The sequence below is a fragment of the Protopterus annectens genome, chromosome 12.part0 (genome assembly GCF_019279795.1).
Source record: "Protopterus annectens isolate FY-2018-M chromosome 12.part0, PAN1.0, whole genome shotgun sequence".
Taxonomy (NCBI): domain Eukaryota; kingdom Metazoa; phylum Chordata; order Ceratodontiformes; family Protopteridae; genus Protopterus; species Protopterus annectens.
In genome coordinates, this window is record NC_056746.1 from 1,182,714,808 (window position 1) to 1,182,742,329 (window position 27,522).

At 42.4% G+C, this 27,522-nt stretch overlaps 1 protein-coding gene across 1 annotated transcript in view; it reads left to right on the plus strand.

Moving 5' to 3' along the window:
* Positions 1-17,441, plus strand: part of LOC122817067 (sorting nexin-21-like) — a 97,089-nt gene extending 79,648 nt beyond the window's left edge. The window contains exon 3 of the mRNA XM_044090220.1: positions 14,895-17,441. Within this exon, the coding sequence (XP_043946155.1) occupies positions 14,895-15,566 (672 nt within the window). The 3' untranslated portion in view covers positions 15,567-17,441. The remainder of the gene's footprint in view (positions 1-14,894) is intronic.
* The last annotated feature ends 10,081 nt before the right edge of the window (positions 17,442-27,522 follow it).

Here is a 27,522-nt window from a genome sequence, read left to right on the forward strand (position 1 = left end):
TTTGGAATTGTAATTAAACCTCCCATTCACTTTATACGTTTTATTATTGATTTCAAACGTAGACCCAGAAGCCATGTATCTACATACATTACAGGCTTCACATACATCCCAGGTGTTCTTACTGAAACAACTCTCGGTGCTTCCAAAAGGGCTTTTAAATTTCTACCTCATTTATAAATTATCCCTGTTTTTTTCACCCACTTACCTATTTCGTTATCAGTAGTAAGTAACCTCCAGTATTGTTTTAAGATGTCCTTAATACTGTTGACATCCATACTGAAAGGTGTTGTAAAGCTAGTCAGATGTGTATCTCTAATCTTAACTGTAACCTGGGTAATGTTACTGGTATAAATTCCACTTATACATGGTTCATTTACTTCTTCCTCATTCACAAGGTTCCCTAAAATTGGTTTGTACATTCCTACCATTCTTTTATGTTGGACTTCATCAGTTAGTTCCTTAATTAACTTTTCGGGGTACCCTCTTTTCAAAAACACACTTCAATACTGTACATTCCTCAATAAAGGTATTATCTTCTGATGTCATTCTTGCTGCACGTACCAGCTGACCCTTCACTACTGATTTCTTTTGATGGAAGGGATGAGAGCTGGTAAAGTGCAGCAATGAATTAGAGTACATCTCCTTACGAAATATTCTTGTAGAATATCTCTCCTTTATGGTTTCTTTAAATATGTGCACATCTAGATAAGGAATTTGTTCCTCATTGAACGAACTTGTAAATTTCAGAAAGTTGGTAGTATTGTTCAAATATGAAACATCATAGGCTTTTATTTCATCCCCTTTTACTAAAATAAAGATGTCGTCCAAGAGCCTTGTGTAATAACAAAAGGAAGACACAAGTTTCCCGTTCCAAACACATACTGGGCTTCCCGCTGTGCCATCAAGTTAGCACAGCTGGCTCCACAAGGTCAGCCCATTGCTATGCCAGCTTGCAGTAAAAAAAAAAAAAAAAAAAAATTCATTATCAAACATAACGAAGTTGTTAGACAATATGATGTTCAACGGTTCCTCTATGACTCTAATTTCCAAATCTGGAGATTTTGTCGTATCGCATTCTGTCCACTATCCATTCAGTTCCTCTGTCATGTGGAATTGAAAAGTATAGCTCTGTTACATCAATGGTCAAAAAGTTAAAGTATTTATTAAAATGAATCTTGTTCATGTCTGCTAGAAAAGCCCAGGAATCTCTGCATATTGTCCACAAATTTTGCAGAGGAATAATTAATAGACGACCTAGCACCATCCACTAATGCCCTCATAGGTGGATCGCAGATACTCTTGTGGATTTTAGGGACACCAGACAGGGAAGGGATCCTAGGGGCCAAGATTAAGTAGTTTAAGTTTTGTACATCAATTAATCCCAACAAATCATTTAAGAATGACCTAATGTTCCTGTAGGCCACATTAATTTAATTCAAGCTTACTTTACTATAGATGTCACTATTTATTTAACACTCCTCATCCTGTCCTTGTAATCTGTTACCTCAATTACTACCAATCCTCCTCCCTTGTCCGGTTTTAGTACTCTTATAGGGAGTGTTCTTGGGTCTTTTTAAGCTTCCATTTCTACTTTACTGACATTACAGTTCTCCCTATTCACTACTTGTTTACTAAGTTTCCTAAGTTCAAACTCACATAAGTTCTCGTACACTGTGCAAGTAAGGTATGACTAGGAGGAGTAAAAGTGCTAGCAACTCTTGAAGCATCACGTTCAATTTGATTATTACCCATTATTAATGCTAGGTTTAATTTTCGTATAAACCTCTTTAAATTTATTGATGTCCAATTTGGTGACTGGGGAGGTCTACTGGGCTCAAAGAACCCGTTTTCAGTGGAAGCCCGGGGAGAAAAGCTCCATAGTACAAAGTATAAACTACATAATTCAGAATACATAGTACAAAGTAAAAGCAACATAGTTCAAAGTCAACAAAATTCAATACATAGTTGCTAAAAGGTGCAGTAAACACCTTGTGGGTGTAAAATGGCAAGTAAGAACAGTTGAACTGCAACATATATACAGTGTATCTTACATATTTACGTGTTTGTAGGTTGAGAACAGTTGTGGAGGGTAGAATTTGTTCATAGGTTAGAAATATTAGATAGTGATCTGAGAATAGTTATTGGGGGATAGATCCCTGGTAAGTAAGGGAAAGAATGGGACTTTGGGTGTGATAAGTTGGGTAGGTAGAGTGCAACTGCACTTCCAATTATGAGAGAGGTGAGAATGGAGTTGGATTTTGAAGAGTTCAAAGTTTTCAGAGATTCTTAGAGATGGAGGGAGAGAGTTCCATTCTTTTGCTAAGGTAAAGGATAGAAGTAGCTGCCCAGCAGGGCAATTTGGTTTATACACGGAGATTAGGTTTTGGAGGGCAGATCTTGGGGTCTGAGAGAGGGGTGTATGAAGGTAAGATGTTAGCAAGTGCTGGACATATATTAGGTTTGAAAATAAGCTTGTGGACTGTACAGAGTACATCTAACAATGTGTCAGGCAAATTGAAACGGGGGTCAGGTAGGAAGGTGAAACCCTTAGCAAACAACTCAGTAAGTATAGGATTCACTTTGTAGTTTGTATAATTATAGATCTTAGTCACCACTAGCATTAGATAAAATCTTACAAGTACCATATTGTTCGTTAAGTCTCCATAGATACTTGCGTTACCTCTTCCTCTTCGTTGCATTGTTCGAAACATTCCTGTAAGCTGTCCTGGTGTTCTAATGTCACCGGTGATTCTGACCTTGTTTCTGTTGGGGAAAAAAAAAAAATCATATTCGTTATCTTGAACATGTATATCCTTACCATTGGTATGTTTACTGGTCCTTCTTTCATTTACTCTGTTTCCCGTGAAGTCCTCCCTTGCTTCTGTATTGTAATCAACCGTTTGTTGTGCGGATGACATCATTTCATTTATACTCGTCCTCAAACGGGAATCCTGATTTGGTTACAAGGTTAGACTGCTAGTCAATAGGGTTCTTACTGTATACCAAAGGGGGTTTGGGATGAGCAACTCCTTTTTTGTAGTAATTAATTTTTGTAGCCACATTTCGGTTCATTTGTTGGTCAGTGGAACTAAATATACATTTATAATCATACCGATACCTCATAAAATCCCTATGTTTCTGCACTTCTTCATCCAGTTTTGCTGTTTCAGTCGCCAAGTCAACTATGATCAGCTGATAGTGTTTTGACATTAAAGCAACCAGTTCCAAGCCACGCTTGTTAAACAACTGAACCAGTTCACTATGAAACATTGTCCCCACTTCAAGGCCGTTAGGATATTGCCAAGAGCGGAGCCCCTTGGGTACAATTCCTTCTTTTGTGCATTCATTGAAATAGTTCATTTCTAGTTCGAGTTTAATTTTCATTAGTTTAATGTCCAAATCAGTCAGTTTCATGGTTAATGATGTTGGTGCTGGATTTTCTCCAACCAGTTGTCCCTGTGGTGCCTCATTGATAGTTTGAGTAAGGCTAGGTACTTCTTTTATCCAGCAGGAAATATTCGGAACCCCAATAAGTCCTGATGGAGTACTTAAAGCTGACATGTTAGACCCAACTTCAGGTTCAGCTGGAGTATTGTGATGTCTCTCATTCACAGCACTGGAAATATTGTTTGATACACCTGCTGAACAAGTAGGTTGTAGCACTTCTGCTCCCAGCTGAGAACGTCCACTCTCCCTGCTAAGTTGTCCAGTCTCTCGTTCATGACTTGTAATAAGGCTGTCAAATTTCCTGTGTCTTGTAAGTTCGTCGAGCATGTCTCCAAAGGTTGAAACAACAAATCTGCAGATGAGTCAAGTATACCTCCAGTGGCCATCCAAACACAATTCCACACAGAACACCAAGAGAAACAACCATAGAAAAAGGCACTAAGAGCTAACTTATTCCACCGCACGAAGTTTAATCAGCACAGACAAAGTGAAGTGCTTTTTGTCCGGTTCTATGACCGGACTTCTTCAGACAAAATTCAAAACTAAAACATAACTTTTAAATACAAACAGTTAATTACACCAACATTAATTAACCAATTCCTGCCAATTCATTAGTTTCAAGAGTCACTTGTTAAAATTCATTAAATGTACTACAGTAAGGCTGCTAGTTTAACCATGTTAAAACTTGTGTTTCCAGTTATAGCAAGTTAATAACAGCACAAAGTAAATTATATTCTATGTGCATAACATATTCTATTAAAAACTATTAAAACAGAGAGTCTTCGGGACATCTCTCGGCTCCTAGTCTCCCTCTCTCTGCTTCTGCGCGGGGAAGCCTGACTCCTGTCTCTGCTTCGGAGGCTGGTCTATCTTCGGACCCGGGAGGGCCAGCTTTCTAGGCATGTGGAGCGCACTGGCCAGGTTGTAGGCGGCATCATACGATGTTCATCGTGTTTCACTGTTGCAGTCATCACTGTAGGGTTCTTCCTGCCAGCAGGCAGCCCTCGGTCGGCCAGAATCCCAAAGTCTGGGTCCGGCATCGGCTGTGTACTCGCCCTCCCTGATGTCAGAGCGCCAGGGGTACAAAGCTCCCAGCCGACGCCATGTTCTCCAGTCTTTCTTGCCGCGCGGTGGAAGCAGTTCGCAAATGTGGTCGGCTGACTCCTGTTATTTTTGGTGCTTCATACCGAAGATATTCTTTTCAAAGCTAAGTACCCCATTGGGGAAACTTTTTTTTTTTTCTTGCTCCAGACCGATGTCAGAAAAAGTTAATAATAATTGTATTTCATGTGGGAAGCAAATACCTCATAAGGATTTTCACTCTTACTGTATTCCTTGTCTAGGCCCTGACCACGATGTAGCTAGTTGTCAGTTTTGTGCTAGATTTAATCAACGTACTATTAAACGCAGATACGATTTTGCCTTTCATTACTTTGGGAGGCGATTTCATTCTAACATGTCATCGGACACGCTTCCGACTACTGGAGTTCACAAAAGGCGCAAGGATAAGGATAGGTCTCAGAGGTCCAAATCAGACTACCGTTTACAATCAGAGCCAGCTGCTGGTTCGGCCGTCGTCAGTGAGGCGCTTTCGCAGCCCTTGTCGGCCATTACAGAACTGCTTGCTGAAACGGACTCCCACGAGGAGCCAACTAGGCCTTCGAATACTTCAGGTGCAGGACCTTCGGATAATGCTCCCTCGGATGGGTCCGGAGCCGCTGTGCAGGTACCGGCTTCCGAGGGGGTTTTCAGGCCTGCGCAGCTTCAGGTAAAGACAAAGGCAAAGACTCCTTCTAAAACAAAGACTTAAGCCCAGGCCTCCTCTGATCCAGGACCGAAATCTCAAAAACAAATGCTTAAAATGGCGGAGGACTTGTTAACTATGATTAGGGGTTCACATCCCCCTCCTGACAAAAGGCCAAGACAAGAATTGGATTATGAATCCTCTGATCAGGCATCTATCTCTTCAGTGTCTTCTTCTGAACAGGATTATACTTTTCCCCCCTTATGAGGATTCTGATGCTGAGGAATCCATTCCTTCAGCTTCTCCTCCTGAGGATTATTCTTTTGGGGAAACTTTACATGACATGAGGGAACATTTTCACTGGGAAGGGCAGGAGTTCTCTGAATCTAAGAGAAGGCTTAGGGATTTCCTTCTTCCCCAACACAGACCACTGGCTATTCCTCCTATTTTGGATATTGTGGATGATGTCTTTTCTGAGTCTAATTTAACTCCTGACTCCTTTCCTCTGGCCTCTGCTAAGCCTGATAGATATTACAGAGTCCCTGATTCCCACCAGTTTCTTTATAAAAATCCTACTGCTGATCCAGAAACCATTTCTCAGGGTCCTACGGGTGTTAAGGCGGCCACTGCTAAGAACCCTATTCCATCAGATAAGGATTCTAGAGCTTTGGAGAGATGGGGCAAAAAAGTGTACACTTCTGCTACTTTATCTATTAGGGCTTTAAATTGTCAATTTCATATGTTGAAATATCAGCAATACCTTTTGTCTGTTATGAAAACAAAAAATGAGTACCATTTCTGCATGTGCAGACAATAAGGAATTGCATGATTTGATGCATGCTACTGAGCAGGTGGGAAAACGTACCTTACACTGGTTTTGATGCTTTGGAGGCCTCTTGCAGGGCAGCTGCCACTGGCATGGTCATTAGAAGGCATGCTTGGTTAAAGGAACAAAATTTTCCTGATCAAGTGAAAGCAAAGTTACTGGATGCTCCTGTTCAACATAATGTTTTGTTTGGGTCTAAGGCTGAAGAGGTTATAAAGAAAATGGGAGGATAAGGCAAAATCCACGCAAACTGTTAAGGATTTCTTACAAGTTTAGCCTCCTAGATTTAGCAGAAATCGGCCAGCTAAAAATTGGTCCTTTCCCAGCTTGGACAGGCCTCAGAGGGGTAGATATAGGCGCCCCAGAGGGAGGGCCCAAGCACAGACCTCTTATAGACCTAGACAGTGGAGTGCTTCCACCCCCCAGGGGTGGAGAAGATAGGTCTCAACCTAACAGGAAACTGTGTCAATGACTCCCCCTGCATGGCTCCAGGAACCTCTCTCCTGGAAGCTCCTCTGGGAGGAAAACTTTCTCTTTTTCACCGAAATTGGACTTGCATAACCCAGGACAAGTGGGTTCTGGATGTAGTTTTAAGAGGTTACAAATTCCACTTTCACACCTTACCAAAACCAAACGGATGGCCAGGCCTACCAAAATATCAATGGGCAGAGGCATTAAAACAGGTGAGGTCCATCATGGCTATGAGGGCCATAGAACTGGTTCCAAATTCAGAGACGGGACAAGGCTTTTATTCAAGACTCTTTCTAGTTCCCAGAAAGTGGAGACCCATCCTGGATCTGTCAGTCTTAAGTACTTTCCTGGATATACCAAAGTTCAAGATACTTACTCTGCAGCAGCTCCTGCCAATGTTGAGCAAAAATGCATGGATGGTGACATTGGATTTAAAGGAGGCTTACCTACACATTCCTATCAGACAGGAGTGCAGAAGATACCTCAGGTTCAAGGCAGGCTCAAAACATTACCAATTCTCTGCGCTGCCCTTTGGCTTGTCTACTGCGCCCAGGGTCTTTACTAAGTGCCTGGCACCAGTAGTAGCTTACTGCAGACTAAAGGGAATTCAAATTTACCCTTATCTGGACGACTGCCTTATTCAAGCAGACAGCAAGGACATTTTACTCCAGCACCTGGAATTTGTTCAGAATCTACTCAAGTACCTGGGATTCACTGAACGTAAAAAAGTCAAATTTGACACCCACTCAACAGATAACTTTCCTGGGTGCTCTTTTAAACACAATAACCCAGATGGCATTCCTGACATCAGAAAAACAACTACAGCTGGCTTCAACTTTCAAAAGCCTGGCGTTGATGTCTCGGCTAACTGCAAGGAAATTCCTGCAGGCTTTGGGTTACATGGCTTCCTGCATCCTACTCGTACCATATGCAAGACTGCATATGAGGAAGATACAATGGTACCTAAAAAGTGTATGGTCCCAGCATTGTCACAGTCTGGAAACCGTGATTGCTGTCTTGCCTTGCCTGCAAAAGGAATTCCATTGGTGGGCCATGGCGTGTCTTCATAAAGGGAAAGCCTTCAGTCTACCTCCAGCCTACCAAGCGATAACCACGGACGCCTCTGATTATGCACGGGGAGCCCACTTGCAAGAGAAAGGCCTGCAAGGTTTTTGGACAGAGGATCAGAAGCATCTACATATCAATTTAAAAGAGATGTTAGCTGTGCAGAATGCCTTCTTGGCTTTCAGGGATCTTTTACAGCCAGGGCAGCTACTGATACGGACAGACAACACCACAGTAATGTGGTACATAAACAAACAAGGGGGTTCACACACCTACCCCCTTTGCAGATTAGCCATGACTCTATGGAACACAGCACTAGCTTGCAAAGTGGACCTACAAGCTCAATTCCTGCCAGGGAAACAAAACACCCTGGCAGACAGCCCGAGTAGGAACCTGTCAAACCCACACGAGTGGATGCTAGACACCCAAATATTCAAGATGATTACAGAAGCCTGGGGCAGCCCGGACATAGATCTATTTGCATCTCCCCACAACTACCAGTTAGACTTTTTGCACAAGGACATATCACAAGCTAGCATGGAAAGTGGATGCTCTCTCATTCAGTTGGAGGAACCTCTCTGGGTATGCCTTTCCACCATTTACCTCTTCTACCAAGGGTGTTATTAAAAATAAAACAGGACAAACCAAAGCTGATCTTACTAGCCCCGAATTGGCCTCGACAATTTTGGTACTCAACACTGATAACTCTATCCCAGGAACCTCCTTGGATTCTACCTCAGATTCCAAATCTTTTGTCTCAACATCAGGACCAGGTCCTGCACTCTCATATCAAAACTCTCAGCCTGGCGTATTCAGGGCCTCTGATTAATCCTACCCTTTCCAAACATGTAATGGATGTTATCTTAAGCCAGAAGGCCTAGCACTAGGAAATCTTATAGCACTAGGAAATCTTATGAAGGTAAATGGAAGAGATTTTGCACCTGGATGCATGCTCAAGAATCAGATCCTCACATCCAAATATTCCATTGATTCTACATTACATAACAGATATGTTGCATAAGGGTTTATCTTTTTCCTCCATAAAAATACATGCCTCCGCTATCTCTGCACATTATAATACAGACCCTCCAATTTTTTCACATCCACTTCTGAAACAATATCTCAGAGGAGCAAAGAATTTAAGGCCCCCTGGGACACCACCCATTCCTGCCTGGGACCTCAATTATGTCCTGGAAAAACTTACAATGCCTCCTTTTGAGCCTGCTGCCATATCAGATATAAAGTATTTATCATGGAAGACTGTTATCCTACTGGCTTTAACTTCAGCCAGGAGAGTCTCGGAGTTGCAAGCGCTCATGGCTGCGGAACCTTACATTATTTTTCATCAAGACAGGGTTTCTTTGAGGGCAAACCCTACTTTCATGCCTAAAGTGGTTTCTAAAGTGGCTTTGAACCAAACTGTTCACCTGCCAACTTTTTTCCCTAATCCACAAAATAAGGGGGAGAGGATCTTGCATTCTTTGGACGTGCACAGGTAGCTTCGCTTTTACTTGGACAGAACCAAGGATATCAGGAAAACAGAACAACTGTTTGTTTCTTATGCAGCAAATTCCCAAGGCAAAGCTATTTCAAAACAGACCATTTCTAAATGGACTGCTCATGGAATCAGATTTTGTTACTCGCATCATGGAAAGCAAATCCCAGGAAAAATTAGGACTCACTCTACCAGAGCTGCTGCTACTTCAGCTGCCTTTCTCAGGGGAGTACCTACCAAAGATATGTTGGAAGCTGCAACTTGGAGTTCAGTGCATACTTTCTCTCTAAGCACTATAATCTCCCTCTTTATTCTAAGTCTAGGGCAGGCTTTGCTTCTGCAGTCTTGCAAGGCCTTCTACCCTCCCCTTCTACTCAATAACCACCACCCTTTATCTCAGCTTTGGGATTCAACCCTACAGTGATGACTGCAACAGCGAAACACGATGAACATAGTACAGTTGTGTACACTTACCATAAATGTAGATGTTAGAGTGTCTTCACTGTTGCAGTTTGGGTTACCCACCCTCCTGTCCCCTCTTATACTTTTATTGATATGATTCCCTACTTCACCCTTCTTCTGAGGTGTATTTGCTACAGGGTATGGGGTTTGTTGTATGTTACATTTTTGTTTTACTTTTAGCCTTCACTTTTGGGCACTTGACATCTGGGGCAAGAAAAACTGGAGAACATGGTGTCGGCTGGGAGCTTTGTACCCCTGGCGCTCTGACGTCAGGGAGGGTGAGTACACAGCAGACACCGGACCCAGACTTTGGGATTCTGGCCGACCAAGGGCTGCCTGCCAGCAGGAAGAACCCTACAGTGATGACTGCAACAGTGAAGACACATTTATGGTAAGTGTACACAACTGTACTGTTCGGTCACTCTGTCTCCTACAGCACTGGTTCAGGTCTCTGATCACCCTGTAGCTCTTGACAGCGGAGCCCCAAGGCCTCTGGGTACCCCCATGAGTGGTCCCCATATTTCTGAGGGCCCCTCAGAGTTTTTGCCTGAGGAGCCCCCCAGAAAGAGAACGTGCAAGAGGAAGCACATAGATTCCCAAGATGAGTCTTTCACGTCAGACACCGACCTCTAGGAATTTGAGGGGGTCCCCTAAGTCATCCTCTGAGGATGTTTCTTTCTCTGACATCCTAGAGATTTTGAAACAAAGAGGTGAATGGCCATCCAAACCCCCTCCGAAGAGGAGTCTGCGTTCCTGAAGGCCTTTGGTGCTTAGCCCTCCACCTCCTGGGTGTCTCCACCCTTCGAGCTTCTGGATCTGGTTTGTCGAAGGGTGTGGGAAACCCCTGACTCTGTGGAACCAGTCCCCAGGAGACCCAATAAATGTTTGTCTGCTCCTCCTAAGGAATTTCTATCCAAGGGAGTCCCTGTGGATGCCATGGTGGTGGCAGTGGCCACCAAGAAGGAATTGGCTGAGACTTCTTCCACCGTCCATCCCCCTAACAAGGTGTCTAGGACTATGGACCGGTATGAGAAGCATACGTTTTCTTCAGCGGCCTTTACTTTGCAGTCACTGAATTGCTGATCACACTTTACGTGGCTCCAGAGAGATCTCCTAAAGGATCTTGGAGATACTCTAACGGGTAACGTTTCTGAGGCGGTGGCTCAGAAGGTCAACGCTCAGACGTCTACCCTCAATTCTATTGCAAACTCCTCCATGAGGCTGATCTCTCATGCAGCAGAGGGAGCGAGTAGGGCAGCAAGTTCAGGAGTCGCTCTTAGGAGACATGCCTAGATGCGCCTTTTGTCATTTCGCGGAGGCCTTCAAGTCTACATTCACAAACGCCCCGTTTGATGGTTCCTCTTTGTTCGGAACCAAGGTGAAAGACACTCTCACTAGGTGTGAGCAAGAGGGAAAAACTGTCTGCCGTAGGAGTCAGTTTTTCCCTTCACTCTAGGCCTTATCCCAAAGCCCAGAGGGGTGGAAAGATGTGGTTCAAGAAATCTGAGGTTTTTTCCCGATGCACAAGGTGAGCCCCCCTTCAGGGGCAGGGGAAGGGGTGGTTATTCAGGTAGATGCCGCCCTAGGGGCAGAGGAGGCTCTCGCAACTCGGGAGACCGCGATTCCTTTCGTGGTTCTCCCTACTGCCGCTCCTGATGGGAGGGCCGACTGTGCGTTTCCGGAGCCAGTCGGGGGTCGAATCTCACTATACCCGGAGGCCTGGCAAGATATAACTCAGGACCAATGGGTTCTACGAATTTCCGGAGGATATGTCATTCCCTTCTCGTCAACTCCCCCTCCAATCAAGAAAATCCTGGATGTTCCACCCAGTCAAATGGATTCTGCAGCTTCAGAAGTTTCAAAGCTGCTAGAAAAAGGAGCCATCCAACATGTCCCCTCAGAACAGATCGGATTAGGGACTTACTCCAGATTCTTTTTGGTGCCGAAAAGGACAGGGGACCTGAGACCCATTTTGGATCTCAGCCAATTGAACACCCATGTGCAAAAGGCCAAGTTCCGAATGGTCACGTTGCAGTCTATTCTCCCATTGTTGGGAAAAGAAGTGTGGATGTGCTCCATCAACCTCAAGGATGCTTACTACTACATAAAGATGGACAGGGCATCCAGAAGTCACCTATGCTTCCGGCTGGGAGCCAGACACTTTCAGTTTCGAGCCCTGCCCTTTGGTCTCAACACAGCCCTCAGGGTGTTTACCAAATGCATGGCAGTGGTGACTGCTCACTTGAGATGTCAGGGATTCCAAGTGTTTCCATACCTGGATGACTGGCTCCTTACTGCCACCACCAGGCATCTGCTACTTCAGACCAGAGAAGCTACTATCAACCTATGTCAACAGTTGGGCATCACCTTGAACTGGGAAAAATCTGCCTTGTCCTCGCAGCATGTCACATTTATAGGCGCCGAATTAGACACCGTCCTCATGCGGGTGTTTCTACCACAGGAAAGAATCTGAGTCCAACAACAGGTTTATGCCTTGCTCCCTCTGAGAAGAGTGAAGGCAAGATTGGTTCTCCAATTGTTGGGGACGATGGCTGCTACGATTGTTGGTCCCCCTGGCAAGGTTACATATGAGGCTCCTTCAGTGGCTTCTCTTCGCCCAGTGGTCTCAGTCTTCCACTTTCTCACCCTATTCTACTCACAGACAGGTGCAAACAGGATCTCAGTTGGTGGCTTCATACCGATAACCTCAGTGCGGGAAAGCCCTTTGTTCCTTCGCCTCCAGTTGCCACGGTGACCACGGATGCATCCCAGATTGGGGGGGGGGCATTATCTAGGCAGGACAGTCCAAGGCACGTGGCAAGAGCACGAGATGCATCTGCATATCCGTGTCCTGGAGATGAGAGCAGTGTTACTAGCATTGCAAGCACTTCAGAGCTTTCTTCCTCTTGGGACTAGTGCAATCCACTCAGACAATATGTCGGTGGTATGGTATCTGAACAAACTGGGAAGAACCAAGTCGTACCCCCCTTTGCAGAGAGGCCATGCGAGTGTGGCAGTGGGCAATGTCTTCCCAACGTTTTCTGGTAGCAATGCACATTCTGGGGAAGTCCAACATGATCGCAGACAGGCTAAGCAGAGCTATTCTGATGCCTCACGAGTGGTCCCTGTACTGTCAAGTTGCGGAGCAGATTTTCCGCAGGTGTGGTCAGCCTTGCTGCAACCTTTTTGCCAGCCTCCTCAATGCCAAATGCAGCAGCTACTTCACCCTTATCCCCCCTCAGGGGGTGTCACCTAGGGACACTCTAGTCCACGATTGGCCCTCCGGTCTACTATATGCCTTCCCTCCAGTTCCTTTGCTGTCAAAGGTTATTCAGAAAGCGCAATCCTTGGGAAGCAAAATGATTCTGATTGCTCCACACTGGCCTCGTCAAATTTGGTTTCCCTTTCTCCATTCCTATCTCATGGACACTCCTTGGATTCTGGACCCGTAACCAGACTTACTGACTCGCATGTAAGGGCAGCTCCATCCTTCTCTTCGGACCCTCCGGTTGACAGCTTGACTACTCCACTTCCGTCATTAGTTAGGCTTCACCATTTTTCGCTGGAGGTGGTTCATATTCTATCTTCCTCATAAGCCTTCGACCAGGAAGATTTATTACAGCAAATGGAAGAGATTTTCCATCTGGGCACATGCCCAGATTACACCGCTCCAGTCTCGTCAGTATTGGAGTTTCTTTCTTTGCTTTTCAACCAAGGATCAGCTGCCGCAACCATTAAAGTCCAGTTGGCGGCGATTTCTACCTTTCATGTCGCAGACAAACCTAGTCTAATGGCAATAGACTCTGTAAGGCTTTCCTGAAGGGCACTTTATTGCTTTGTCCTCCTGTCTCTGAACCTGTTATGCCTTGGGACTTGAACTTTGTTCTACAGGGTCTTACTTCACCCCCCCTTTGAGCCTGCAGCCACTTGTGATTTAAAATTCTTAACTTGGAAGACTGTCTTTTTGGTAGCCATTATGTCAGCCAGACGTGTTTCGGAGCTTCAAGCTTTATCAATCAAACCACCTTATTTGATTTTTCATAAGGACAGTGTTTCTCTCCGACCGAATCCTTCCTTTCTTCCCAAAGTAGTGTCGGTTAGTAACCTTAACCAATCCATTGAATTACCAGAGTTTTTTCCTGAGTTCTCAAACAAGGCAGAATTCAAATTTCATCAGTTGGTTGTGCACAGACAATTACGATTTTATTTGCACAGAATGTAGGACCTCAGAAAATCTGATTAGTTGTTTCATTTTCGGAAAACAGAATTGGGTCTCCTGTTTCCAAAGTCACGTTGTCCAGGTGGATTTCCAGTTGTATTTCTTTCATTTATACTTCAGGGGGAAGAGATTTACCGTTCCGAGTGAAGGCTCACTCTACCTGGTCTGTATCTACATCTACAGCTTTTCAGGCCAGATTGTCTATGGATGATATTTGTGCTGCGGCTACTTGGGCATCTCCTCACACCTTTGTTACTCATTGCAAGTTAGGTGTGGTATCTAGAGGCAGGTCTTCCTTTGGTTCCACAGTGCTCAGGAGTATTTTCCACTGAGCCTCCCAGGATTTAGGTGCTGGGGACACTGTCCCACGGGTAAGAATGTAGGTGAGATTGGACTACATAACATCAAGAAGTTATGTACTCACCATAACGTTCGATGTATGTAGTCCATCTCGCCTCACATTCTTACTTACCCCCCCCCCCCCCACCACCTTCCCCTGAAGGTTAGGCCTGATTTCAGAGTTCCCTTCATTCTTGGTTTGTTCTTCCTTCCTTAGGTGGTGTTATGCATGGGGAGTGACTGCTGGTGCTCGCAGCAAACTAGATCTGGGGATAGAGAGCAGTGCAGCATGGGATACCATCTTAGCCCAGCCAATAGAAAGACTTCGAGCTAAAGTATGGCAGAGTCGGAGCCAACATTCAGCTCCGAACCCACGGGTAAGAATGTGAGGCGAGATGGACTACATACATCGAACGTTATGGCGAGTACATTTCTTGTTTTAGTTTTGAATTTTGTCTGAAGAAGTCCGATCATCGAACTGGACAAAAAGCGCTTCACTTTACTTGTCTCTGTTGATTAAACTTCATGCGGTGGAATAAGTTGCCTCTTCGTGCCTTTTTCTACATTTGTTTCTCTTGGTGTACTGTGTAGAATTACAGTTATGCTGTTACATGTTTACAATTGTTTTTGATAACTTCAAAGTTTTAGACTGTCCTTTTATGGCTAACAGCTGTATTCATTGTGTGTAGGCATGCCATAAATGAAGCAATTTTGACAACTGGGACTTTAGCACTTTTCCCGTTTGGTTTTATTAATAACGTTTTAAATGTAGTAGGTCAACCATGTTGAAAATTGTTTAATATTGTTTCATTTAATTTTATTCCAGCTGTACACTGTCCACCTGATAAAGTCTGGGCGGTTTGATAGAAACCCAGGCAGCATCACACGACGGTATTCAGACTTTGAAAAACTGAACAGACTGCTGAGGAAGCTCTTCAAATCACATATGGCAGACATCACTTTCCCAAGAAAAAAGCTGCACAAGAACTTTGCTTCTGACACTATTGCTGGACGCAGCAGGGCATTTGAACAGTATCTGTCACATCTGTACTCTGTCCCTGAAATCCGCTGTTCACCTGTATTCCTGCAATTTTTTTACTTACCAGATCTGACGACAGGACAGGAGTTGCTGAGGTCGGGCCATTATAAGGAGGCCATGGGTAATTGGTCTAATGCCTTCCATCTACAGGACAAGCTGGGTGGCCGTGACTTAGACCATCAGATTGTGACGCTTGCTGCTTTGACTGTGTGTAGTCAAGAACTAGACAGACTTAAAGAGGCCCAAGAGTACTGTGAACGGGCTTTACAGCTACTGGAAAAACATGACCAGCATCCCTTTTTGGGGCCCTTGTTGCAGTCAAATATTAGACTTTGTTGGAAGATAACTAAGGACAAGCGCCAGTCTGAGGCCTGGCTGCAGCAACTACAGGATAATGGTTTGGAGATCTCCAACTTGCCTAGCTTGAAGGAGCTGCTAATAAAGGAACAGTTTGTATGAGCATTGCGTCTAACAGAAGCACGATTGATATCAAATTATTTATTGTATGAAGTGGGATTCGGGGCTGGTGACAATTTGTTTAATTGCACATACACACTTCTCAACATACGCTCCATTTAAAAGTAATGTAACTGATGCAGAATCCCATTTATAGTTCTTTTTACTGTAGTCTATCACTTTTGGTTTGAAAACAGCAGGGGTTTGATTCCCTGTGGGTCATTTGACGTCCTCTTTTTGGGAAAGGACTGCGGAGCATGTTCAGCAGAAGGCTTGAAAAAATTGTAATGTGCCACAGCCTGGGGTTAGGGGTATTCCAAAGTTGTTAATTTGCCATCTCTCTCTGTATTACTGCAGTTTACAAATACTGTTTAAATGAGGAAGTCAGACATGTTTGTTTTGTTTGTGAGCTAAGAGCCATTTCTGAGCTGCTTAATGTACTTTCCTAGTGTGTAAGAAAAAAAAAAAAGTATTATTGTGCAGTATATCTTGCTGTCCTAATTTAAGATGCTTAATAGTACCGTTCACATATTCATAGATGAAATGTTTTTCTTTGGTTTCTGGCTGAATCACATTCTACTCATGGTAAGTCACCAACATTACCCTGAGCATGAGTACATTTCAAACTGCAACTGTGCTGCTTAAGCAGTTCCTTAAAAAATAGTAATTAACACCAGTAAGCCCATGTGTAGATCTAATCTGCCATGTCTCTTTATTGAGTTTTGGTGCTTTTGGGCATTCTGCATTACATAAATTAGAACTTATCTGTGGCAGAATGAGATGATAACGCTCACAGCTTATTTGAACGGCATTCTTCAAAAAATTCACATTTGGAATCATGGCAGTTATCCTATTTTCACCCACTTTTAAATACAGTAATGTGCATTTCAGAAGGACTTCTGTAAGGGATATAGTTGGGCTTTTATTAAAAAATGGAGCAGAAAAGTGTTTCCTGTAAGGGAGCTAGTATTAGTTTTAATTTAAAAATTGAAGATTTTTTTTTATATCGGAGATTTATCATTTTAACTAAAAGTTGCTGTGTCTGCAGTGTTTATATATGCCTAAAACCAACAGCATCCTTGGTTTCTAATGAACTAGCAGATGCCACTGACGGCTAATGGTTTTGAATCACAAATTCATAAAGTAGGCAACAAACCCATTGAAAGTATGTTGGTCAAAGTACATCATCCTGTTTTAACCTTGTGCCTTGTATGATAAATAAGTTCTTATAAATCTGGCAGATTACTTTATTATTTCTGGCAGGCTGAAGGTCTGCCCTTGACTGTACTAGTCATGTAGGTCAGCACACAAGTGAAATAGTGGACTGTAATCAGAACCTGGTTACTCACCTAACCAGCAATATCCCTGAGTAACTTTACCAAAGAGTGACTGTACCAAAGATTAAAGGCGATATTTTACTTCACTGGCTCACCCGGAGTTTCGCGCAGGAGTGGGCGTGGTGCGGATGATTGATGAGCAGACCTGCATATGAAATGAGGCATGACTGACATGCCATTCATATTAGCCAGCGACAGCATGCATACAATGCATGTGTTAACCTATGCTATGACTACGGAAAAGCAATATAATGTTAAACCCAAAACCCTTTACAATGCCACTGTTTTACAAACACAACCCATTAATCTAACTCCAGATACAGAGTAAAAGCCATAATCACCTCACAATGCCACCTTTCTATAAATACAAAGAAAACACGTTTTACCACCTCACAATCCCCAGGCATTAAAAAACATGCATTTAAAAAACATGTAAAGTGGCATGATCACCTCGCAATTGCAGTTGTTTAGAAACATAATAACATGTTTAAGTCAAGTCCAAATCATTCAAAAGACGTTTAAGTTGCAGAATTTTCAGTTCAATTCAAAGACGTTTAAGTTGCAGAATTTTCAGTTCAGTTCATTTATCACCTCATATTTCACCTCACACTTCAAAACAGTACGTTGTTGTATAAAAATGGCAAGCTATCACTCTAGTTGTCCTACTTTCCAAGACTCACCAAACTATTGTGGGTGTTCTGCTAGTCTACTGCTGTCTGGGAGAATCTGTCCAAAATGTCCAAATACAATGAAAGGTTCATGCAGGAAATCACCTCTTCAACGCGGAATGTGATTGCCTTCTTGCAGTGCTTTAGTGTCCTGCCAAAGGAGAGAACCTGTCACAGGTGTGGAAATTTACCTTTGTTTGGAGGTGTAGAGCCAAAAAGTGTAGGTGTAGAAGAGGGATGCTGGCAGGAACCTTTTTTGAGAAAAGTCATTTGCCTCTGCCAACCCTACTGAAAATAGTCTACTGCTGGCGTTGGAGGTTACCTTTGACAGCTGTTGACCACCTAGGTGTCACAGGGAAATCTATGTGGACTGGTATCAGTTTTTACGTGATGTCTGCTCATGGAAACTTCTCCAGGACCCCATGGTTCGGGAGGTCCTGGAAAGGAAGTCCAAATAGAGGCGTGCCTGTTGGTATGTACCAAGTACAACTGGGGCAGAAATCTGGCCGAACTGAACAGGTGGGTGTTGGCATCTTCGGCTGTTTACAAAAAATGGGTTACTTTACATTTGTAGACAGTAGTGATGCTGGCACCTTACTGCCAATAATGCAGTAACGTGTTGCTAGGGAGTATTAGTATTTCTGATGAGTGGGCTGCATACCAGGGAATAGAAGGCATACCCTGGTATGCATTACAGGCACCTGTCAGTAAATCATTCGCAAAATTTTGTGAATCTGATGACCGGTGCCCACACTAATGCCATGGAGGCCGTGTGGGCCAACTGCAAGCATTACCTTAGGGCCATGAATGGCACCCAGCCACATATGGTGCCCAGTTACTTGGACAAGTTTATGTGGAGGAGGAGCAGATACAGCAATGACTTTGATAATTTATTTGTGAACTTAATGTATCACATATCAGAATTCCAGAAGCTGATCATCCAAAAGGTCCTGCTGATGGCATTGGTGAAGTCAGCTGTGAGACCTGCTGGAAAAAGGGACTGGTTGGAGAGGGACTCTGACAATGAAGATTCAGATCTGGAAATGGAAAGAAAAAGGAACCGGCTGGACAGTGAGTCTGGCAAGGAGAATTACCATTCTGGACAGTAAAAAGGTGTAAACGTGTTTTTCGGCTATTGTTTTCGGAAATCGAATCTTGTTGGATTTCTCTTGTGTGGATATTTGTTTGATGGTGATGGTCATATTAAAGATACATTTCTTCAATAATTATTTCTCCATCCGTGCCTCATTGCTCAGTTTGCTTTTGGATTTGTTTTGTATTATATTTTATAATATTAACAACAGAAAAATGTTTCCTGCGAACATGTACTTTTTTACTCTTGCAATACTTTTATCAGGCATGAGTATTAGATGAATATTGTGTATTGAAATGAACAAAATATAATTCACAGTATTCTTCCCAACAATTTAACATGGCATCAGAACTGAACAACGTGGTTCTGACAGTGTAATTACAATGCATAAGAATTATTTATTACTGTTGCAGACAGTCTGCTTGAATATTCAATGCTTAACCGTGACGTCAAACACCACGGGTGGGGTTTGGGCAGTGCTTGCTACTGCGCATCTGGTGAGCCAGTGAAGTAAAATATTGCCAGATTAAAGATTGCTAGTTGTGGATTAATTTCATCCCTGTGCCTTGAGATTTGGAATTATGCAGCTATAGGACCTTACTCTTTTCTTTGAAATGCTGCTTTTTGTATGTCTAACATTGGTTGCATATTTTAACACAACTGCTTTTTGTGACGGATGGTTTGCTTAAAATCACTTAAAACACAAATTGTAATGTATTCTGGAAAATATCTACTGTTTTACAGTGTTGTAGCAGCTGTTCAGTGCTAAATCAGTTTGTCTGTCTTACAGATGGAAATGCTAATAGCAATTTGTTTACTTAGTAGAAGAATGCCGTCTGCACAATAAGTCTTTTCACAGTTGGCAAGTATTAGTGTGCAGGTAATTAACCACAAAAAGGGACATTTAGAGTGGCTTGGCTTTCCATATTGTTATCTTTAGCAAGGGAGATTGCTTGCAGTGGTGAAAAAAAAAATGGCACACATTCCTGACCTTTGGGTAGGACAGATGTAAATATTTTTGCATATTCCCCCAAATGTAACCGGACTGAAAGAAAGTTGCTCTTCTGGCATACATATACAAGTGATTACCCTCCTTTTGTGGGTATGTTATGCACATCCTTAAAAGTATTTAGTACAGTCCACCAGTAGAACACATTTAAAGTGCGGCTAAGTTAGAAAGTCCCCTTAGCATTGGGTTTAATATGCATGTGTGTTGTTATGCGGACTTTTGCCTTGTATGTTTGGTCTGTTCCTCATAGTTTTTGTTTTTCTGGCAAATCATTGATGATTGAAGTTAGAAAATAATGACATTTAAGTTTCAAAATGAATACCCTTTAGAAGATTCATGCTAATACAAAACATGTTATTCTATTAACTTTCTAAGTTTATAAGAGCAGTAGTTAAAATTGTCCATATTTTTGTGCCTTTTTGCCGAATTATTTATGGATTTCTGTAGAGGTTTTGTCCTATGAAGCTGAGAGGAACATTGGGGACACCATTGACTTGTTTTTCCTTCACTGCGTTTCTTACAAGTAGTACTGCTCACAGTGATGACAACCCTTTCTGGTTTTCATTTTGTTAACCAACATTTTTGCTGGAATGTTGAAAACGAGTGTTGTATCGTGTGTGTGTGTGTGTGTGTGTGTGTGTGTGTGTGTGTGTGTGTGTGTGTGTGTGTGTGTGTGTGTGTGTGTGTGTGTGTGTGTGTGTGTGTGTGTGTGTGTGTGTGTGTGTGTGCATGCATGTCTGTAAATTTTTACCATATGTGCTTTTGTCTATCATGTTTCTCATTTCTTCTGTAGATGTAGTTGCTAAGACAGCAGTCAGCTGTTCTGCTCTGTACGTTTATGACCTGTTCTAGCCTGACAGTGGTAAGTTTGTTTTATTTTTTTCTCTGGGTATTTTTTGCCAGTGTGCCTGTTGACAGTCAAGCCTCCCACAATACGTCTGTGCCTATTTTGTTCCCTCATACTAGAGAATTACCCTAGTATAATACTAGAATGAGAATCATCCAGAAGAGCTGTCCTGCAAACAGCCATGAGGGTTGCTTATGCCTGTGCTGGCAAATGTGGGCTTTTTTCTGCCCTGATCACACCTTGAGTGGGTCAGTGAGCTATCCGTGCCACTGCAGGGACCCACACCACCTTCTGCCTGTGAGTGCATGCTTCTGTACACATAACCTTGTGCCTTATAAGAACTGTTATTTGTTTGTCATACAGGTCTGGTAGATTACTTTATTTCTGACAGGCTGAAGGTCTGCCCTTGACTGCACTAGTCATGTAGGTCAGCACACAAGTGGAATAGTGGGTCAGTGAGCTATTTGTGCCACTTCTTCAAGCTCGGGAGTCCCGAATCAAGCTTGGATTTTCTGGACCAAGGTTAAGGCTCTGGCCCTCCTCACCACCAGCACTGGCTCCTGTTTTCAGAAGTTTCGACTTTAGTATATGTCTCGCAGTTGCCTCTAAGACATGTTTTCCCCAGCCAAAGCGAGATGATCATAAAGTCCCTTCCCCCGCACTATAGTGTTCCAATTATTCCCAAAAGACAAGAGCCAGTCTGTTCATTCTAGTGCTGTTGGCAATAATCCTGAAATCCATTCATTCCATGAGTCGAGAGGGATAGATTATGTAGCCATTCTCTGTTAAAGCAAAAGTTGAATGTGGAGGCAGGCCATCATTATGTTTAAGGTGAGAGTCTGCCTGCCTGTGCACTTTTCTTCATGGCAGCCAGTCTCTGTAGCATGTCCATCTATCTAGAGAGGCACTACTTGCATGTCTCTGCATAGCCTCAAGAGAAACTCCCTGTGGTGGTATATGACAGCATGCCTCCTGTGGCTGCATCTTGATATTGACCTACTTCACCAGTATAGGTCAACAGTGCTAGCCACCTTCCCCTCCCCTAATGTTGGGTGAGTTGGCATTGGCTGCTCATTAGGATGAGCCACTCCACAATAAAAATGCACCTATTCGGGCCAAATTCAATAAAACCAATTCTGGACTTTATTGAAGAAAATAACACAAATGATAAGCGCTTTCATCCTGACCACTTCAGAACTTCATCAGATCTGATGAAGTTCTGAAATGGTCAGGATGAAAGTGCTTATTTGTTTTATTTTCTTCAATAAAGTCCAGAATTGTTTTTATTGAGTTTGGCCTGAATAGGTGCATTTTTTACTGTGGAGTGGCTCATCCTTTTGTTCCTGTTTGACATCTTCGTGTTTTGCAACAGTTTTTCCTTTTGTCTTTTTTCATTGGCTGCTCATTCCCATCTTCCCTGTCCTCTACCTCTCTTTGAGCTCTAGTCACATGAGGCGTAGTCAAGGCTTTATTCTTCTGTACCACAGGGCTGGGTTCCACCTGCAGGGCATGTTGGATGGTACTTTGGAAAAAGTCAGCCACAATTTAAAAGCTGAAGGTGGTTAGAAAGATCTGATCCCTTGGGAATTCTTTTGTGGAGCCAAATCCATCAGTCATAGGCACAACTATTGTTGGCACTTTCAGGATACTTGCCTAGTGTGCCATCCAGACTCTTCATGCCTAACATGTCTTTATCAAGGGATGTGCATCCTGTCATCCTATACGTAGGTGCTGGAATTTCCTGTCTTTGTTTTCATGACCTTCATTTTTTTCATTTTATTGCTACACAAGTCCCCGTGTTGTCATCTATCTGTTTACTTTGTTTTGTTGCTTGTGTTTGTACTAGCAGAGTTTTTGACTTGAGCTGTATTTTCAAGGAGGTGAGATTCTCCTTTTAAAGGGCAATTTTGTAACCTACAGGATCATACTGCATTTTTAATCTCTGTATCATGATAGATTTCCAGCGCAACAGACCTGACACACTAATTCATCCTATCTTCCTTTGGGACAAACACCCAGTCTTTGCTTCTTGGGATGGAATGCCTGGTTTTACAGTTCAGTATTGTATTTTACCATTGTACTGTACCTTGTTGATGTGGGTCATCCTGCTTTTCATGCATTGTAGTATTTATTTCATTTGTTAACTTGTTAACTGGGTTAATATTAATGTGTCGGAACATTTTTAGGTAATGAAAAGGCTATACATCAAAAGATAAGGAGAATTCTTTATTTTTTTCCATGCAGCCATAGGGTGGAACATAATATAAACTCCCCAAACAGTGCTTAGAATCCAGTCTTATAACTTGTATCCTTTGAGCTGAGAGGCAGAGGTGCATATTCTGGAGAGGACTGGCCAAGTAGCACAGTAGTATGCTGCCTTTTTTGCCTTCTGTTTGACTTTTTGACTGGCTCTATTTCCTGTGACATGATTTAGTCACTTCTCTTTAGATAACACAAGCCGTGACAGGTAAAGTAATCTATCTTGTCAGTTCTTTTGTCATCCGCTTTAAGGGTATCTGGGTTTACCACTTGTTTAGGTCAGCTTGGTTAGTTTTATTCAGTTCCAAATTTATATTGATTAGAAATCTTTGACTTGTGCATACTGACAATAAGCTAGGGTGATTAGTGATAAACCCCAGAGCTTCAAGGCTCCTGATTCAGTCCACTTTTATTAACTGGGTGTAATTTTACCAGTTCTTGTGTCCTCCTGTTACCTCCCACCTCTAAAAAGTATCCAAGCTGATTGACTACAATGAATTGTCTGTATATATAAATGGTGTACTTGCCCCAATTCACAAAACAAGTAGTGTTCTGAACTGGATCCCACTCGGTTCTTTCTGCGCACTCTTGCAAAAGCTATTACATTTCTTGTTGATTTAGCCTCTATAACTGCTTTTACAAAGTATTTACATTTTAACTTTTTCCCATTGGTTTACACCGTAGATTTTCAGATAGTGTCCTCCAGGCTGTCTGTGTATCTGATGTTATTTTTAAGCTTGTGCAGTACCAGCCTGAAAATTGCTGCCTGGTATTCTTTCTTCACCATGCTTTCTTTGACATTTGTTTGAAATGTGTACTTGCTGTGGCACTGTTAAATATGTAATTGAGAACAAGTCATTGCACATAGACATTAAAAGGACTTTCTGGTGTGCTACTGCACATTCAGGGACTACTTTTTTTTCTTTTTTTTTTTTTTTGAGTAGTTTGTGCGTCAGTAGTCTTGATTGTCACACACACTGGTTTGGGCACCATTCACTCTGGCTTGTGCATTGTGATGTTATTTTGTTGTCATTTCATCCTTCTGTGCATGGCAAGGCTTTTCACTGCTATCACTTTATCCTACTTGGATATTAATGTACAAGTTAAGAAATTTGTCAAAAAAATTCTTACAACAGAGACTTGGGTACATGAAGAAATAGTGGTCACGGTAATGTATTTCACTTTGCTGCTGTAATTAATTCACAGCTATCCTTCCACCCTGATCAGTATAGATGTCTATCATGTTCATCACTGCTGCAGTAGCCACAGCTACTGCAGCAGTATAGATGTCTATCATATTAATCACTGCTGCAGTAGCTGTGGCTATATGGGTTATATCTTGCCAAGAGTGTAACTAGCCAACTTACAAAGTTTCAGGGCACCTTCCACACCCTCAAACCATTAGGCAGCTCAAGCTAAGCTGCCTAAAAGGACAGGTTTGTGCACCAAGCCCTTCAGAGCTTTCCTGATGCCAAATAGTGTTTCTGTGTGGACTTTCGAGGATCAATGGTTGTCTTGTGATGTTCCATTGCTGGACAGATAAGTTCTCTTTGGGATAAACCTTCCAGATTTAAAATTTTGTTGTGTAAATGAACTTTTCTGGTTAGGGAAGTTATTGTTCTTGGAATTTGTGTTTTAACAGACTGTCGCAAGGCTTAACTGCCCTTTTAAGCAGGAGTGCACATTTTCTTGTCAGTTTAAAAATGTAAACATTTAAAACTATTTTTCTATGGAAAGTGTGTCTTTATTTTACTCTTTGAGGCAGGCATATTGTACTAAAATGCTTTTGTATCGGGGAGAAAAGTGACTTTACAACTTAAAATTTGTACTGGCTTGTGGTGCATGTTTTTCAAGGGAAGTGGGTACCCTTTTCAGCATGACCATGGAACAAAACTACCAGTCTCATGGTCCGTCCTTCCAGCCACAAAAAGAAACCGCATTTGCCACCAGAACTGGCTAGCACTTGTCTCAGCTGCAGGTGGCTGACTCTTCTGTGTCCAAAGCTGTTTCCTTTAAACCGCTCATTGTTTACACCACATCTTCTGGTGTAGCACGTACTGCACTATGAGCAACGTTTTAGCCTTGTCCTCTGCAGCTGTTGGAGTTCCTTTTGTGGACAACAAAGTCGCTCTTGTTGGCCCTGGAAGGGGGAGCAGGAAAGTCTTCCTGTTTAGTCAGAATGATGTGCCCATCACTGGGGAAGCTGTTGCTTTCGCCATTAAGAACCCTGTTAGCCCCATTGTTTCTGTCAAAAAGAAAAGGAAAAACTAATCTGCTTCTGCTCAAATTTCCCTGGACATGAGTAATTTATTACATTTGACTCGTGGTCTAATTCAGGCAATTGATCCTTCATATAAGATGGTTTCTGGTAAAAGGATGTCTCTTTTCCTGAAGGGATTAAAGATCCTGAATCTGGACAGGAAGAGACAGATGCAGAGTTTTCTTGTCCCATTTCTGATTCAGAGGAAAGCACAGCACCTGATTTTCCTTCTCAGGATTTCTTTCTCAGACTGTTTTCAGAATGTGCTGTTTTCAGTGGGAGAACACTAAGGTTTTTCTGTCCCTCGAAAATACTATGGGTTGTTGTTAATGGAATTTCTAGAACCTTACCCCAGCCCTCCTGTGCTTTCAATGTTTGAGGATGTGTCATTGCCTGCAGTTTTCCTAATGGCCTACTGCCTGTAAAACGGAAGATTGTGTAAAGTTCCTCAGTCTTTTACGTTTTTATGCACTCATCCCAAGCCTGATCCAGCATGTATAGCTTTAGTTAATTGTATTGCTACCAAACATTTAATTGCTTTCAATCCTTCACTTTCTGACAAGCCTGAGAAAATAATTAAGTATGGGAAAAAGTGTATGCTTCTGCAATTTTGATTTTCAGAGTTATGAATCGTCAGGCGCATATGTTAGTTTATTCTAATTGTGGAAGTATGAGGAATGTTTTGTCTGCAGTTTGTTTTTGAGAGAAAAATCAGACTGACTATTTAAAGGATCTAGTCTCCCCTCCCATCGTGACGCTGCCTTTTAAAAAAGTCTGAATCTTCATTTTTCTCCGAGGCAACAAATAATTTCAGATAACTGGATTCTGAAAATGATTCATCAAGGTTACAAATGTCAGTGAGAAGAAATTCCTCCTTTTAAAGGAGTAACTCTTCATCAAATAGACCAGACTTCTCTGTTTCCCCAGTCCTTCAATGTATGTTGTCAAAAGGAATAATAGAGAAGTTTTCCCCTCCCAGTTTGAAAAAGGTTTTTATTCTAGGATGTTTTTGGTGCCAAAGATAGAAAATGCCCGACCACTTCTAGATCTTTCCTTCTTAAAACCATTTATGATGGTGCCCAAGTTCAGAATGCTGTCAGTTCACAAATTTGTTGCCTCCTCTTCTTTATTTAAGATTTCTAGTAACTAGACTTAAAAGATGCTCAGCACATCCCTGTTCATCCAGATTTCAGGTGTTGCTTAAGGTTTTGCATCTTGAACACACCGTCAGTTCTCTGCCTTACTGTTTGGACTATCCACTGCACCAAGAGTGTTCACAAAGTGTTTACCTGCAGTTGGTTGTAGCTTATCACAGGTTGCAGGCTTTTCACATTTTTTGTCCATATTTAGACAACGTGCTTATCTTTGCAGTCTTTTTCAAAGTGTCGGGAATCTCTCATTTAGGTGATAGATCTCTTACACATGCTGGGATTCCAAGAGAGCATTGAAAAGTCCATCGCATAGTATTGTGTTCCTGGGTTGTCTGCTAGACATCTCCTTTCAAAAGAACCTCCACAGGAAAAGTAGATCTGTAACTAAAACTAAATCTAAATCTATTTCTAGGGTTTTCCCATCAGCTTTGCAAAGGAGTACATCAGGATTTTAGGTTTCGTGGCATCCATGTTTTTTATGATGTCCCTGGCAAGACTCCACACTGAGAAAGATACAATGGTATCTGAAGCCTCTCGGGTACCAGCACCATCACCAATTATCTTTTGAAATCCCAGTTTTGGGATTTGTCAGAGAAGTCACTTTTTTGAGAGGGCAAATATCCGTAAATCCAGGTCTCCCCATTCTCCCTCCCTACTGCAAAACAGTCTGTTATCACACGCACTTCAGACTTTCCTTGGAGAACAGTGGCAAGAGGGGTAAAAGTGCAAGGTGGTTGAGACATATAGTACAGATGGAAGCACAGAAACATAAGACACTTGTTCTAATCAAGACACACAACTCTGAATCATCTTAGGTCCCTTGGACCTCTTCAAGTTTTTACAGACAATGACGCTATGTAGTACATTAACAAGCAAGGGTGAAGCTGGTCTTGTCCCTTTTACAGACTAGCTACGTTAGCTTGAGGTATAGCTTTACAGTAAAATCTCAGTCTATAGGCTTCCTGCAACCTATATCTTTCAGCTGTCCAGATTTTTGTGTCTTATTTTTAGTCTGTTCCTCAAATTGTGATTTTCTGTCAAACCACTGAGGAGTGAGGTCATTAAATAGTAAGTAATGACAGGCATTTGTGTTTCAGACTTCATATCCTTCAAAAAATATATAATCAGGCAAAATGTGCCCTTCTAGCAACTTTCTAAGTTTATAAAAACAATATTTAAAATCTGTCCCTATTTTTGGACCATTGTTCCCCCATTCTTTTTAGCTTTGTCCACATTTCTTGCACTGAGAGGTTGAGAGGTATGCTGCTACATCCTGTCAGAACAGAATTGTGTGGCAGACAAATTGCGCAAGACAAAGACAGACCCTCACAAATA